General features: G+C 45.7%; 1 protein-coding gene across 1 annotated transcript; it reads left to right on the top strand.

Annotated features, from left to right (window-relative positions):
- The first annotated feature begins 11,373 nt into the window (after positions 1-11,373).
- LOC123052799 (protein trichome birefringence-like 28) lies at positions 11,374-15,768 on the top strand. Its single transcript, XM_044476139.1, has 5 exons — positions 11,374-12,179; positions 13,137-13,308; positions 14,214-14,413; positions 14,529-14,690; positions 15,055-15,768. The coding sequence occupies exons 1-5, from the start codon at positions 11,665-11,667 to the stop codon at positions 15,437-15,439; spliced, it is 1,434 nt and encodes a 477-aa protein (XP_044332074.1). The 5' UTR covers positions 11,374-11,664; the 3' UTR covers positions 15,440-15,768.
- Positions 15,769-16,329: the final 561 nt, after the last annotated feature.

Here is a 16,329-nt window from a genome sequence, read left to right as displayed (position 1 = left end):
AAATGTGAAGTACATGATTTTAAAAAATATGAATAGTTTCCTAAACCATCAATTGATAGAAAAAAATTCTGATGTCGATTTTTTCCTGAACCATCAATTGATGTTTTCCTTCTAAACAATGAGCGACTTGGGCGACGTTGAGCTAGGCTAGGCAAGCACCTTTGCACTAGACAATGGTTGAGGCGCTCCCCGATAATTTGACGCAAAGCGCATCAAATAGGAAATTCCTTATACTAGTTGTTGATTACTACTATTGGACCTGGACCACATCACATCCCATGTGGCGACAGTTCCCTATACTAGATGTTGGGCTACTACTATTGAACGCGGCTCAAGTCACATCCTATGAAACAACAATTTGGAAAGTCCTATTTGGCGTTTATAGCGCCGAATAATACTCTAACGGTACATGGCGCACATCGTTAGAGCACTTAGTTTCCTTATGGGCTGACCCATGTAGGTGCAACCAGGTTCGGTTTTACATCCCTAAAAACACTTCCATGCAGTTTTTGGAAGCTTTTAGGTCCTTTTGTTTCTTTTTCTCTTTCTGTTTTTTAGTTGATTTTGTTCGGTTTCCTTTTATTTTCCTTTTCCCCCTTTTCGTCTCTTTAATAAAAAAATATTTTTCTTACCAAACTCACTAACATTTTTATAAATCAATGATCGTTTTTTCGGAAAAATCTACCAATTTTTAAAAAATTATATATATCTTTGATAAATTGCAGAACATTGGATGTCAAATGTTTTTCTCAACCATAATTGCTGGATTTCCTCTAAATGGCGAGCGAATCGGGCGAGATCGAGCGAGGCAAGGAGAGCGCCTTTGTGCCAGATGGTGCTTAAGGCGCCCCCCAACAATTTGACGCAGGGTGCGTAAAATAGGAAAATTCCTATACTAGACGCTCGCTGGGCTGCCTGATTTAATTTAGTTGGAGACCCAGCCCGATTCTAGCCCACTGAAAAATAATTGCCGAGGGCCACCATTTTTGTTTTTTGAACTTTGCACCATTTTTTTCTGTTGGGAGAAAAGCAAGAACATGTCGGCGCTAGCAACTGGGGAAGAGACCTCAAAAAAAAAAGCAACCGGGGAAGAACGTTCGGCGGCAAAGCGTCGATCGCACCCGACTGCCAGCCACCAGCACCAGGCGCAGGGTATGCGGCGCCGAGCAGGGGCCAGAAACTCTGGCCGAGCAGGTCGACGCGAGTGATGTCACATGACACCGACCGGCGCACCTTTCAGCTCCAGCTCCCACTTGCTCGGTCAGTGCGTAGTTTGGCGAGCACACACACTACAGGTGGCACGTCACGCGTCAACACCCGCAACGAATCCTGGTATCCCGTCGCCCTCGTCGCCGCCTGGACCGACGCGCGCGACGTTTCTTCCCGGCCCCAGCAGCCCGGCTTCCGCTACTCTAGTAGCACCGCGGTTTTCACTACCTCCACCTCGTTGACCCTCGCCCGTGGCCCGTGGCCGTGCCGCTCCGGCGCGGCGTCCATCCGGGTTGGTGGAACTCGTACGATATGGCAGAAAGGACCAACGAATAATGTTCGCTCCTATGTAGAAATCTTTTTCTTTCTTTAGAGCGGCCTGTTCAGTTATAAATCGCTAGCTTTGTTTCTGAATAATCGCTAGCTCGCCGATCGCTGTCTATAAAATACTGTTAGCTGCCCCGAGAGCAGAGCAAACATGCCAGGCTTCATCACCAAGCAAAAAATGCGAATGATGAGGCGACCCAATTGTCCAATTCAGAAAGGAAAAGCGTGCAAGGAGACGGACAGACGGTTGTTCGTCCACGTGCCATTTTCGCTATTATTCAATTCCAACGTGGATTAAATAACGTAGTAGTAGTACTGTACTGCGGTTGTTCAGTTATTGGCGGGAGAGCTAGCTGTCGGTTTTGATCTTTCCTGTGATTTCAAGTGTGATCCGATCCAGATCAGGAGGCAATTAGGAGGCGGTTCCAGATCCAGGTCGATTGCCGGCGACTCCGCCGCCCCCTTCCCCTCTGATCACCGTCTTGGCGTTGCAAGGGGGAGGGGAACTCCGGTTCTCGTTTGTGCGTGTGTTTTAGTCCTAGGTTTTCGAGTTTTCTCTATCGACATCATAGTGGACGGATATATCGTTATCCAACTGCACATGTAACTAATCCTCCACTCAAGGCTGCTATCCAGTATTTATCTCAAAGTATTAAGCATAATAGAGCATTGCATTAATCAAAATGACATAATATTGATGGTATATTCTCTTTTTCTTCAGTTCATCATGGAGACAGCTAGGAAACTATATTTTAATCCTTAGTGACAATAACACAATACAATTTTTTTTTGTTCCGACACTGAGATAAATTATTTGCAAGGTTAAACCCCACAAACATACAAAATTCCTCTTGGAGATTTTTCATCTAAACATGGCCAGTGTAATACTAATATACCAGAGAGCACATATGTCTACAGTCATGCAACAAAGTAGTCAAATAAACCACATATATATTTGATCATAAAGTGACAATTTATCACACCGCAACAAACGCACCAATAATTACATTAGGTGGATCACAATCATGTAGGGCGGCTCATGTGATCTTTGTATTGAGAAGCAAGAGAGCGATATATGTCATCTAGCTACTTCTATGGACAAATAGTCCAAGGTTGACTACTCACACATGAATATAGCAGCATAAAGGTTGATGAAAATAGCTCAGGTAATGATTTTCCTTTCCGGAAGAATATCGAAAATTCCTCTAGATTGGATCATCACAGAACGGGTGACAGCGTTAAAAATTCCTGGTAAATAATATCGGAGTATATAACGGTAGGGGGCGCCAGGACACGGTGGAGAGGTGCCCTAGGGGCTCCACGTGGCTACCTCTCTACATGTGCTCCTGACTCCATCCTGACATAAAACTTTTGAGAAGTTTTATTTTCATTTTTCTGTCCCCAAAATGGTGTTTTTCTAGAAAGTACAAAAATATACAGAAGTCTGCAATTGACACCGGGCATTGAATTATGAGGGTAGTACAATAAGCCGATAAAAAATATACCAAAGTGATGCAATAATGATATAAAAATAGCGTAAACATAGCAAAAATTATAGACACGTTTGAGAGGTATCAAGCGTGCAATGGTAGTCATTTGCATCTCAGACGCTTCAATCATTGCCATTCCACACCATTAGATACATTGGCCGATGTGCACACGCGCGGTGGTTGGTGGCAAACTTACAAAATGGAGTGTTCGCCAAATAGATAGCCGAAATAGACCCTCAAAATTACATGGACCCCGCCAATCATCTTTATTTCTTCTTTCCCTTTTCTCATAGTTTTCTCCACATATATCTTGTCCCGATCTAACTCCGCTGGCAACCCACAAAATCACGAGCCGCCTCTCCCTGCCACCCTGTGCCCGCCTCCGACAACACACGCCGCCCCGCGACCAGCTCTTGCACCGTCCGCCACGAGGTGCCACGCATCCACGGCTCCATCCACCGGCCACCATGGATGGTCGTGGCCAGCTCCTGCACCGGCCGCCATGAGGCCACCACGGGATGGTGCCACCAGGACCAGCTCCTACACCGTCCACCACGAGGTGCCGCCGTCGGCCTCCTCCCCCTGGAGCTCCGACGCCGCAGCCGTTCGCTGCAGAAGCGGTTTCAGCTGAAATTTCATTCTCACCAACCGTTTTTGTGAGATAGACCGTGCTCTAAACAACGGGCAAAAAGTGGAAATCCGAGGTACTGTATGGGATTTTTTTGAGGGAGCTGTAATTTTTTTAATTGTACCGACCGTCTTGTGGGTTCTAAAATGAACCTTTTTTCGCAAACGGTAAAATGACAATTATTTTATGGTTTGGGCCCTTTTAGGGTATCTGCTAGAGTTGCTTTAAGTGGCTTTTTTTGCCATGTCACCCAGTCCAACGGGCCCTTGTCAGAAATGCTATTAGCATACGCTAAGCCATCAATCAATGTCTTCTGCAAAAAACATTACCTTAGACGTGATGCTTTAAGAAAGGTATTTCCTGGGACCTAGTTCTCAATGTGGTGATTTTGCATCATTTAGTCTTCCTCTGTAATAGTATTTGTCTATTTCCCCCTAAACTTTTTCTATGGGAAGTAATATTTGTCCTTGAAAGCACCATAATAATGCTCATATAACGAGGAAGCAAGTCAAGCTAGCAACTGGTATTGAAATCGTGTTTGTTAGCAGTAGGTGCTCTGTCAGTCTAAATGCCTGCCCGAAGGACCGTCCTGGTTCCGGGGCAAACATAAAAAAAAATAGCACTCACACATGTCTCTGATACTTTATATGGCTTGCTGTTACTGATGAGATGTTTTCTCCGGAGGTTTATTAAGTAAGCTGGAGTAGCTCATGTGTGTTTGGTGACCTCATAAAAATAGCACTCACACATGTCTCTGATACTTTGGTCCAGAGGTCAAACATCGATCCTCATAACAAACTTTTATTGGTTCAACAATGGCCCTATGATCGATCTATCTCTCATCGGATAAATTGGATACTCCCGTACAAAGCTTAGGTTTCTATACAGCAAGCACACACAATATATAAGAGCATCTATAGCATTTCCCTATCCTCGAAAATAGCTCATTTTTAGTGATTAATTTTTTCTTCATCTAGCAGATTCTCTAAAACTTAAGTCCCTTCTTTTGCAAATTCATCCAACCATTTTCAAACTTAACACAACGTATTAATTCAAAACTTGGGATTTCAAATACACACAAGTCAAATACGTATCAAATTTAACGATTCAAATTCAAACACAACATATGGTCCAAATGAACTAAGAACCCAAATAAACTTGATCTCGATCTTAGCTACGTAGAATCGTCTCACACACTCGAGGATGAGATCTTCCCCTATGCAAACATAGTCATCGATGTCATCGGCTGACAACCATAAACAAGGACTCACATGACTGATGTAATCTTCAATGATGGACTTGCACTTGGTATTCCGTTGCATTCCTTCCCAGTAGAAACCAATGGTCATATTTCTCTACAACTTTTGCAATAGTGTTGAAGAGATCCTTGTGCATCGGAAGTCGACGTAAAAACTACTAAGGGGAATATCGTAAAGTAATCCCTTACTAGACCATCATGACCCACGATCCTATCTCGAAGAAACGTCCTTCGGCCGGTCAGAGAACAATGCTTCAGTCTCCTAAAATCTTCCATAGTGACCACGGCAGCTGACAACTCGAATTCATCATCTTCTTCTTCCTCCGACGACGATGAATGGTCGAAGATCATCTCGCACAATCTATTCATCTACACATTGGAGAGTTTCATGATCCAATTGAGACCTTTCTTGGATGAAAAACAGAATAAAAAATGAAAAGTCAGAAATTACCTTTCTTGGATGAAAAGCAGAATAAAAAAAATGAAAATTCGGAAAAATGTCAGAAATACCAATTACCTTTCGAATAAGAACCCTAGCTACCCACTGGGCTCTAGCTAGCTAGCAGGTGACGACTAAATATGCTGCTCTATCTCACTCATTGACCGCACTTAAGAGGGGAAAAAAAGAACTCCATTGACATAAACAACTAGTAAGAGGCAGAGCTCTTTAATGTACTATAGTTTCCTCCGTCTGCTCTGCGAAGCTGTGAAGCATCGCTCTCCATTCCCAAAAAGAAGAAGAAGCAGCAGCGTTCATCTCTCTGTCCTCCATTGCCTGGATGAATGAATAATGGAAAACAAATAATTGGACGTGTGACCAACGGAAAGGCCGTTCGGTCGCTAATCCTTTTCGCTCGCTTTAGTTTGTTGGCTATTTAACTATCCATTGGAAAATCGTTGGGCTGGTACGTGCTGCTGCTACTTGCCTTGCCTCGGATGGTGGATGCTTTGGGAATTTGACCATGTGATGAGGCAGTGCGGTTGGTAGTAGGAAAGCACCTGCTACTGCTAGGCTGCTACCCTCATCTTCCATTCCATGGCGTTTTCCTCCTGGTCTATTTTATTATATTTTCATTTTAAAAGTTCCCATGTGTGCTAAGGTAACCATTAATTGACATGGTTAGGTCTTGGGGTTACACACACGTAAGTACGTACTTTCTCCGTAAAGAAATATAGTAAAAGCATAGTAGTGATCTAAGCGCTTATATACTTTTTATAGGGAGTACGTGATTTGAGGGGCGAAAATGGGCATGACTCAAGGATTTGCATTTCTCACTTCAGCACCTCTTTGGAATGCATGATCTCATATGTTAGAAATGTTAAGTTTTTTTTAACACAATATACTCATAGATGCTCACATACACACAAGTACACTCATATCTATGAAGGCAAGCACGCATAACTTTCCCCTATGCCTTCGAGGGTTGGCGATGCCGGCTCGGATACGGATGTGAAGGTGGCACACTGTGTTTTTACAGCATTGGGTCTTGAACTTCGAATGAAAACTCTAAATCTGATGCTCATTGATTGTATGATTGTATATGTACCATTTATTTATTTTGGGTATTGTTTAGAGATTGCTTGTGACATATTCTCAACGATGAACACCCATAACATGGCCTTCAATGGTTGGACCAGACGACAACATCACACGGGCTTCATCTTTTTCTTGGAAGCGTTGTTATTAGATAACATTTCTCATTGTCCAGTTGTTGTTAAAGAGGGTGTTGATGTTGACGACTATTATGGAACCGTTTATCGTTGTGGCATGACATTTTTGTGACATATTGTTTCCTTTTTCATTTTAGTTTGCACTAATGTAGTTGTAGGTGCATCATCAATGTCTTAATTCGCTCTTGAAGTTAATCCATTGCATGTATGTGCTTGGCATTAGTTTGATATTAATACACTACTTACTTTTATTTTGCACAACAACAATGTATGTGTGCAGCTACGTTTACTCGTAAAGAGAACACAACTGAAAAGTAAATAAATATTGCCAACAAATTCAAAACCTACGGTGATGTTTTTTTAATTCAGCATTTCAAACTTTGTTTTCGCATCATAATAATTATAATATGAATTCTAGGATTCTCTCGTGATGGAGTGACATGCAAGTGCCAAGTGATGTGAAAAGGATTTGGACTAGAGTCACTAGAGGTGTAAGGGCATCCACCGTGTATGAGAAAACTTGTCCATAAGCGAAAATAATGATCTTATGGACTGTCCATATACAATGTAAGGGGTTTTCCACAAGAAAAAATGGATAAGGGGAGCCCTTAAGCTTACAAATAATCCACAAGCACAAGAATAATATTATCCGATATAGCAATAAATCATAATTCAATCACACAATTTAAGGGCTTAGTTGTTCTTACACATGGGACTGAGCTTATGAACTAGTTTGACTATATGCATTGTGGTGCATTTAGTTTTTCATAAGCGCTATAGAATTGACATCAGTTCTAAGGGTTTTTTTGAGTGAATGTTCTGCGGGACACTGGACCGTTGCACACAAATCTCGGTGCATTTGTTGGGAAGGCCACTGGGAGGGAACACCCAGACAGAACACCATCGTCCATTTGTTTGATGCTACATGGGGAATGACCTTTGTGAGGGAAAAAAATTTCCCTATATTTACATCATGGAAATTTCTATGTGTAGCATGAAAGTTTATTTTTGATGCACATGGGAAATTTCTAAAGTCATGTGTGGAAACTTCCTACTTTACAACACCACAATTCTCCATGCCATAGCATGAAAATTCTCCTCTTTGTAGCATGGCAAATCATGGGTTTGTGGTTAACTTTCTCCCATCGTAGGATGGCAAGTTCCATTTATAGCCATGTGCGAATCTCTAATACGCATGATAATTTACTCCCCTGCAGCATGACGAATTCCCGACAATCTTTCAGTCAGCATAACAATTTTCTCTTTTCAATATGGCAAATCTTTATACAATAGCATGGTAATTGTCGAGCCTTCGTTGAAAATATTTTTTTAGGGAACACTCCCTGATCGCACCGCTCACTCAAAAGAGCTATCGTAGAAAACATTCGTTCACTCAAACGACCTTCTCGCGGGAAGTCATCACGTTATTGCGGTCTGTTATGTGGGTCCCATCTTAAGGGCAAGTTTGATGCCCACTGCATCGTGGATCTCATGCCGCTTATCTTAATGCTTGTTCCTCGACAACATGCAAGCTACAGATAGTTTGTGATGGGCTGCACCTTCAATTCTGGGTCCAAGACATCCACGACGCCCTAGGACCTACCACCATGATCCAATATGTGGACCTATGTCGCCTGGTGCGCCACAACACTCTTGCTCCAACCCCCTGACTAATTGGTCTGACACTTGACGAATTCCGAAGCCTACTCTGGAGCTTCGCGCTACATTGCCATGTTCATTGGCTCGCTGCCTGACCCGAGTTGATGGCTTGCTAAGAGGACGTGGGCACCGCTCCGCTTCAAGGTTTTTCTGTGGCCGGCTCTTTGGGACTGATGTTGGGATGCTAATAGGATTGCGCGTTGTGGGCTATCCCGTCAGCTCTGGCACGAGGTGCTCTCATGGTGCCGATCCACTGTTGCACCACCATGCCCTGAGGCCCTTCTCCAGGCATGGTGGATCAAGACCTGTTCGGTTGTTCCCTCTCCATGCAGAAAAGGAATCCCGTCCCCTCTCATTTGGATGTCAATGGTTGCATTTTACAACGGTCTACAACCCTTCATGCATCAACTTCTTCAGCTCATCAAGGACGAGACTCGCTTATGGGCTAAGGGTGGTGCTTTTGACTTGGCCAACATCCTTTATATAGTTCGGATGCAGTAGCTCTAGCATAGCTCACCTAGCCCCCCTCTCTTCCCGGCTCCTCATCATGGCCCTGTGCTAGGGAACTTGTAACATTTTTCTACCCTTCAATCAATGAAAGATACACAAGCTTCACGTACCCGTGATTTTTTTTTGATTATATACAGGGTAATGCCCCTAACTGTGTAAGTCAATAGTATATATGTAAGGGCATCTTCAACACGAACCCTCAAAACGCCAGCAACTGTCTGAATCCAGCTATCGGAGTGCACTTTGTCATCCAACACGGACCCATATTTGTTCGCGGACGCATCTCTCTGTCCGTTTCCCCGCATATCGGAAGCAAACCAAGGGGCTTTGTGGCAGTCCAGACCTCCGCCATTTACGTGTCCGACACCCCCGACCCACCCAAAGCAGAAGCGGAGCCCGCACATTTGGAGCGGTCCGCACTAATTGCACACGAAAACCCGTGCTCTCCTACCCTCCCTATTTCGATCGCCGCCTCCCTCCACCTGAATTCCCATGCTTTTTGCCTTCCACCACCACATGGACCCGTGCAAAGACCAGCTGGAACCGACAAAAGTGGAGGATCCAAAGAAGGTGGCCGCCCTCGAGATTAACCCGGCGACACGACGAAGCCCGTTGCATCAAAAAGAAAGTCAAAGCTTCAAGAGGACGTTGGGCAGGGTGCAGGGGCTAGGCGGCGGCGGGGACACGGGGCGCTGCCGTTGTCATCCATGCACACGAGTAATATCAGCCGCCCTACTTCTGTGCGGGAAAGCAGCTCGGCGGCAGATTCAGTGAGGAGGCTCGGACAGGCGGTCCGGGTGAGCAAAAGTCTATTTTTTGCATGGATCATCGGATCGAGATTTTGTGATCGGACACATGTAAAAACTATGGAAATCCGCCTAGTTTTTGTTGTGATCAGGCACTATGAACAACACATTTTAATTTGCTCGCATTGTTATACATTTAAAAATGAAGGATTGCCACATCTTGGCAAATGTTTAGGGAATGTGGTTGCATGACCAGCTCCTGCATCCCTGTCCGTGAACTGATCTGGACCAGTCTGTAGACAAAATAGTGTGTTTGTTTTAGAGGACGGCTTTGAAGATGCCCGAAGGTTTCATCAATCATTCTACGAACAAATAGCGTGTCCATTTTAGAGAAAGGCGTTGAAGATTGCCCTAATAAGATATCATCAAAGTTATGGCACCAACAATCTCGTACGAGTAAAACCCTTTATTTCGTTGGACGCGTCCGTAGATCCTCCCCACCCACATCGTGTACGGTGTACCCTCGCCGTGCCCTGCATTGATCCAACCGTAACACGGGCAATGGGGTTTGCATTGGCATGGGCACACCACACCCCTGCTTGTGCGCCCCAGATCGGCCAAACAATTGAGCGGAGCGCCGGGAGCAGCAGCGTGCCCCATGGCCATGGCTATGTATGATCACTCGTACTAGGTAGGCGCCCCGCACCATTACTGCCATGATTCAGGGCGCCGCTGTTCACCGGGACCCGTATGCCTTTCCACGGCTACGAGGGCAGAAGAATCGGACGAGGGTCCCGCCTACATACTTAAATCCACGACGTGATCGCGTATTATCACCACCACATGGCCCTCCGTCAGATTCCACCGTATAAAACCCTAGCTCTGACCTTTACTGCTACTATTAAGAGCACTACTAGCAGCAGTACCGTACCCGCCCGGCCGAGTTAATCATCGCGTACTGTCAAGCTTGGCCGGCATTAGCAACCGCCCAAATCTGATCCGAGAGAGATAATGACCGAGCAAAGCATGAAGGCACGGCGGTGGGGGCAAGGGCAACCTGTCCTGCTCCAAAGAGCAACCCGTCATACGCTGCCGCTCCTTTTTGGCCGCGGGGAGGCGTGCAGGCTACGCTTTCCTCCCGGTTCTGCGCGTGTCGTGAACGCGGGTCATCGCCATTAGCGACGCGCGCACCGGCGGCCACGTGAGCAAGCGAGACGGTACGAGAAAGAAGGCGCCTCCCGCCTCCTGTGCGTGCCCATGCATTAACATGGCCGTCGCCCGTCCAACCAACCACCCTACCCTATCACCCCTAATCAGTTCAGAAAATTACCACCATGAATTTCAAAATAAAAAGTTACCACCATGGAAAATGATCTCCCTCCAGAGCGAGCGAGAATGGATTTTGCTTACTATCGACGAAGACCGGAGTGCACGTCCCACTAGGAAATGGCTGGTGGACAGTAGGCGGCAAGGAACGGCGCGTCATACGCGCCGTGGACGGAGGGGGAGGCGCTGGCAGGCAGAAGCAGGGTCGTCCAAAATAGGTTCGCCGTCACCTGCCGTCGTGGCTTGGTTTGACCGTCCGTCCGTCGGGCCGTCGGTTAGCCGCTCGCGGCCGGTCTCAACTCTCAACCGACGAGAGTGAGAGAAAAAACCAAAGATTAGATTAGATTCGAGGTTAACCACGCTGGAGAAAGGGGGAAGATTCGAGTCTGCCGTGCGTTTGGGGCCATCTCCCTCCGTTACTCCTTCGGCTCTTTCCTTAACTAAGCTAGGACTACTAGTCAAGGCCCATACAGAGGGCCGGGCCCACCCACCCGCCCCCGCCCCTTGCTTGTCATCTTCCCCTCCCCTCGCTCCATAGAAGAGCGTGCCCAGCCGCCTGTTCTCCTCCCCTTCTATCTCCTCCTGTCTCTCTCTGCCCCTCTGCTCTGCCGCTCTCTCCCAGGGAGAGGAGAGAGGAAGGCAGAGTTCGCTCGCTCGCTTGCACTCCTCAGATTCCCCGCCCGCTCTGCGCTGCTCTGCTCGCCTGCCGTCCTTCCTTCCTCGCCTGATTGATTCGGTTGCTGCACGCGCGGGCGCCGAGCTGGTTGGGGGGAGGCGGTGCGGGGCGAGGAGCTAGCGGTCGGCTTGGCGGTCCCGAACACCACGGCGGCGGCGGCGGCCATGCGGATCCCGCGGCGGAAGGCCGGGGTGCCGCTCGGCGTGCCCAGCCGGCGGGCGCAGATCGCCGCGGTCTTCGCGCTCGCCGTGCTGCTCGGCGTCTCCGTCCTCTACGACAGCGCCCACATCGCCGCCTCGCTGCGCCGCCACAGCGGCTACAAGACCATCTCCGCCACACCGGCGCAGGCAGTGGGATCGGCGGGGGCGGCCACGGATCGGACCGACCCGCCCCCGCGGCTTGGGGCGGAGGAGGAGGGGGTGTCTAAGTCTGACTCCGGGACGGCAGCGGACGGGTCCTCGCCGGAGACGGGGGTCCTCAAGGAAGTGGTGGGGGAAGGGGGCGGGGCTACCTGCGACATGTACAAGGGGAGGTGGGTGCACGACGAGGAGAACGCGCCCATGTACAAGGAGTCCGACTGCGAGTTCCTCACGGAGCAGGTCACCTGCATGCGCAACGGCCGCCGCAGCGACGAGTACCAGAAGTGGCGGTGGCAGCCTGATGCCTGCGACCTCCCAAGGTACGCTTATTTGTTTTTCTTTGTATGTATTCCCTCTGCCTTCTCCATTTTTTCTAGATACATTCAAAACGTGTTCATGCGCATATGTGTACGCGCTACGCAATGGCCACCGGTTGGTTCTAAAGAAAAAGGTGGGTAGTGTGCTTTCGTTAACTGGAAAGTGAGAGTTTACGCGTGCTACCTACAGTCGTATTGGCCGGCTGGAAGCGGCCAGATCATTTCTGGCATGTTTCTCTTCCTTTCTAATCCAAGTCTACCGAAAATACACTCATGGTACAATGGGTGTTCATGACGATGAAACAATTATGTGGTACCAAACCATGGTTTTGTCCTTGTCAGTTAGTTCAAAGTTTCATCAAGGCATGTGGCTGTTCACATTATAATTATACAGAGAAAACGTTTGGTGCACCTGATTCATTACCTGTGTTTCTTGTTAACTAAGATTGGTATAAGGGGTTCTTTAATTGGTTAGGTGACATAATGGAAGAAGAGAAGAGGCTGCTATATGGTCTTTCTTTAGATAGATTAAGCTATTTAATGGTTGGTAGAGAAGTTCCCTTTGTTACAAGTTGTTGGGTGAGGGGTAGAGGGGTATGGTACAGAGTGGTTTGGAATCTGAAAACAAATAGGAGTTGTTGTCTAACATGACATCACATTGTAAGCTTTGCAAACTTATAACCATTTTGTGTACATAACTGGAGCAGTTTAGAGTTAATATAGCACTTTCTGAACGTATTGCCCTATCGATGTAAGTGAATTGTATCGACGTCAGTATACTAAAGACACCGCCTTCCGCAAAAAATGTATTGAAAGTTAGGTCAACCAACTCTATCTTGTACAATCTTGTTGAATGAACATAGCTAAGAAAAACGTCAGAGCAGGTTTATATGCGATCCTTCAATGTTCATACAATTTGATGGTTTTTGGTGCTGAATTGATCTTTTTTTCTTCTATCAGGTTCGATGCGAAGTTGCTTCTTGAGAAGCTAAGGAACAAAAGAATGATGTTTGTGGGGGATTCACTGAACAGGAACCAGTGGGAGTCCATGGTGTGCCTGGTCCAGTCTGTGGCTCCATGGGATAAGAAAAAGCTTGTCAAGAATGGATCTCTAAATGTGTTCCGCCTTAATGTAAGTATTTGCGCAATATCTACTTCTCTCTGACCTCACTTTGTTTTTCTTCCAATAGAGGTCTGAGGAAACAGTAGTACTAATGATTTGACTAGCAGCAGCTTGGTATGATAGTGATTGTACAAGCATAATTTTTAAAGTTGGGCCAGTGACCATACCAGCCAAGCCACCGAGTCAATATTTTTGTGGTTACATATTATTATTTTGTTAGTTCTTTCGTATTCCAAAAAGGATAGTAATGCCTAAACGTGTTAGCAGTTCCATCCATTAATATTTGACCCTTACAAACATGAGTTTTTGAACTAGGATCTAGTAGAAAAATGTTCTTGTGCATTTCGGAGATGCAGGAGTTTGCTTGAACCGAGTGCAGCAGCTTGTAGGTGGTGTTCCACAGAATAGATGATGATGCATAGTTCACGATGTGTGTTTTTCTTCACTTCTTGCAATCAAGGTGTAGCCTGGTACTGTAGAGGATATAAAATAATCGATGGGAATATGGGAGGTTATGTGAATGGGGTTATGGGGTATAGTGGCTGCTATATGATAGGTCCCTCGGGGCACATGATTGAGACTGTCCTGACCCAGTCTGGGTACCGTTCTGCTATTTTCTTTGTGTACTCCTAGAACTAGAGCCATCCGGTTATTTCAAAACTGTGAGCCTATTTGAAAAAAGTTCATTATGATTTGCAGTGTGTTTCGAAGAGGATGCAGCGAAACATTTGGTTGGATTGTCTGAATCATTTAGTCCTTCATAGATCACGATTAATTAATGAACCGTATTGAAGGGTTGCACCTCAAAATTTTGTCTTCTGTGATCTTTATTTCCCCTAACCGTGGTTTGATGACTATTGACTCTTGAATATTCTTTGGTATGTATTGACGCATGAATTACCTGGAATTTTCAGGAGTACAATGCAACGATTGAGTTCTATTGGGCTCCTTTCCTAGTTGAGTCGAACTCAGATGATCCAGACATCCATAGCATCACCGACCGAATGATCACGCCAACATCGATCGCCAAGCATGCAGCAAATTGGATAGGGGTGGACTATTTGATCTTCAACACTTACATTTGGTGGATGAACACCCCGAAGATGAAAATTGTGTGAGTAACTGTTATAATGAAGTCTCAAACCTTATGAACATTAAACCAGTTTGCCTATCCAACCTTGAGAGTAATGTGCATCATGGCATTCTTACACGTGTTGTTTTGACTACAGGCCTGACGGATCCTTCACAAGGAAACCAGTTAAGTACGATGAATTGGATCGTGTGGTTGCGTACCGACAGATCCTCGAGACATGGTCTGGATGGGTAGAAGAGAATGTAGATCCCAAAAGAACAATGGTCTTATTCATGAGTGTGTCACCAGTACATATGCAGTAAGCTCTCTTTGCCCCTGCAAATACACACATAATTCATATCTGCTGCATATATCGAGATTCTTTGGGTGATCCTAGAACATCATGAAGCTGGCTATCTTTAATTAAAATTCCATGTTATCTGCATACATGAAGATTCTTCGGCTAATCCTAGAACATCATGAAACTGACTGTATTTAATTAAAACTCTTTGACTGTTTCTTGCTGCAAATATTCCCCAACAGTGCTATTAGGATGAAAGCGAAGATGTTGGTAGTGCACATGATGTGATACTGTGTTAACTTTTAGACCTTGTACTATTGTTTCGGCATGAATTCTTAGTATAAGGGTACCAGGCTGATGAACAATGGTTGACTTGTTACAGGAGTGAAGGCTGGGGCAGCCCTGACAACATAAAATGCTTCTCTGAGACACAACCAGTGCTAAATTACACAAAAACACTGGATGTCGGCACTGACTGGGATCTTTTCACGGAATCTCATGAAGTGACGAAGGCGATGAAGAAGGTGCCCGTGCACTTCATCAACATAACCGCATTGTCGGAAATCCGCAAGGATGCACACACATCTGTGCACACGCTGCGGCAGGGTAAGCTCCTGACAAAGGAGCAGCAAGCCAACCCACGCAAGTTCGCCGACTGCATCCACTGGTGCCTCCCTGGCTTGCCGGACACATGGAACGAGTTCATTTACGGCCACATTGTGTCGAGCCCTCTACAGCGGCAGATTGAGAATCAATCTGCAAGATGACAATGCATATATATCTGCTACAAATCTGGTAGTTCCCGTTAGTACGTAAGATGGTAATTGCGGCCATATAATATATATATTTTTTCTAGGTCTAGAAATCTATGCTGTTGGTTCACCTGGGGAGATTGGCTCGAAGGTACGCTCGCAGGATAGCAAACTGTAGCTATAAACAACCAAGATGGCCTGAGAGTTATTATACCGTCTGCTCGCTCTGAGTGTGACTATTTAAGAGGAATGCTTCGATGCTTTTCATCTGAAAAGAATCTTATTTCAGTTGATACTTGTACATATTTCTTTTTTCATCAAACCCTTTTCATGAGAATATTTAACCTTTTGGGCTGGAACAATATTCAAGAGCTTGCGCAGCATAGACTGCACTGATGTGTGATAACAGATGCGTACTTGCACTTCTCTACTACATCACCGCCATTAAAATCTTCTATGTCGAATGCGTTAAAACGACCCAAAAATAACCCCTTCCCGAAAGTTTTACTAGATATGAACCTTTTGCTCAGTGCGCTACACCTTGGCATTCAGGTTGGACATCAATGGCGTTGAGCATCTGGTCCATGTGGCATCGAGTGGATACAACTTATGATGAGCAACTCGTCATTTCTGTTAACAATATTGAAACGGTTGTGCGAATGTACGCACATGAACTAAGTTGAGCAAGTCGTCATTTCTGTTGACAATATTGAAACGCTTGTGCGAATGTACGCACATGAACTAAGTTCTGGACCATACAAGATACTAATGCACACTCTGGCCGAGACCAACGTTAGAAAGAACTGCTAGTAATAACTTTATCTGTTTCAGCGTTCATTGCACAACATTTGTCATTTAAAATATGCCATCATACCAAGTAACAATCATGTTATTGCAACAGAGAC

Source organism: Triticum aestivum, chromosome 1A, assembly GCF_018294505.1.
Source record: "Triticum aestivum cultivar Chinese Spring chromosome 1A, IWGSC CS RefSeq v2.1, whole genome shotgun sequence".
NCBI classification, from domain to species: Eukaryota; Viridiplantae; Streptophyta; class Magnoliopsida; order Poales; family Poaceae; genus Triticum; species Triticum aestivum.
This window is presented reverse-complemented; position numbering and strand designations above follow the sequence as displayed.

Excerpts from the sequence above, each read along its gene's own strand:
- LOC123052799 (XM_044476139.1), top strand. The coding sequence starts at position 11,665 with ATGCGGATCCCGCGGCGGAAGGCCGGGGTGCCGCTCGGCGTGCCCAGC. Across the intron at positions 14,414-14,528 it reads ACCCCGAAGATGAAAATTGT|GCCTGACGGATCCTTCACAA; the intron begins GTGAGTAACTGT and ends TTTTGACTACAG. Across the intron at positions 14,691-15,054 it reads GTGTCACCAGTACATATGCA|GAGTGAAGGCTGGGGCAGCC; the intron begins GTAAGCTCTCTT and ends GACTTGTTACAG.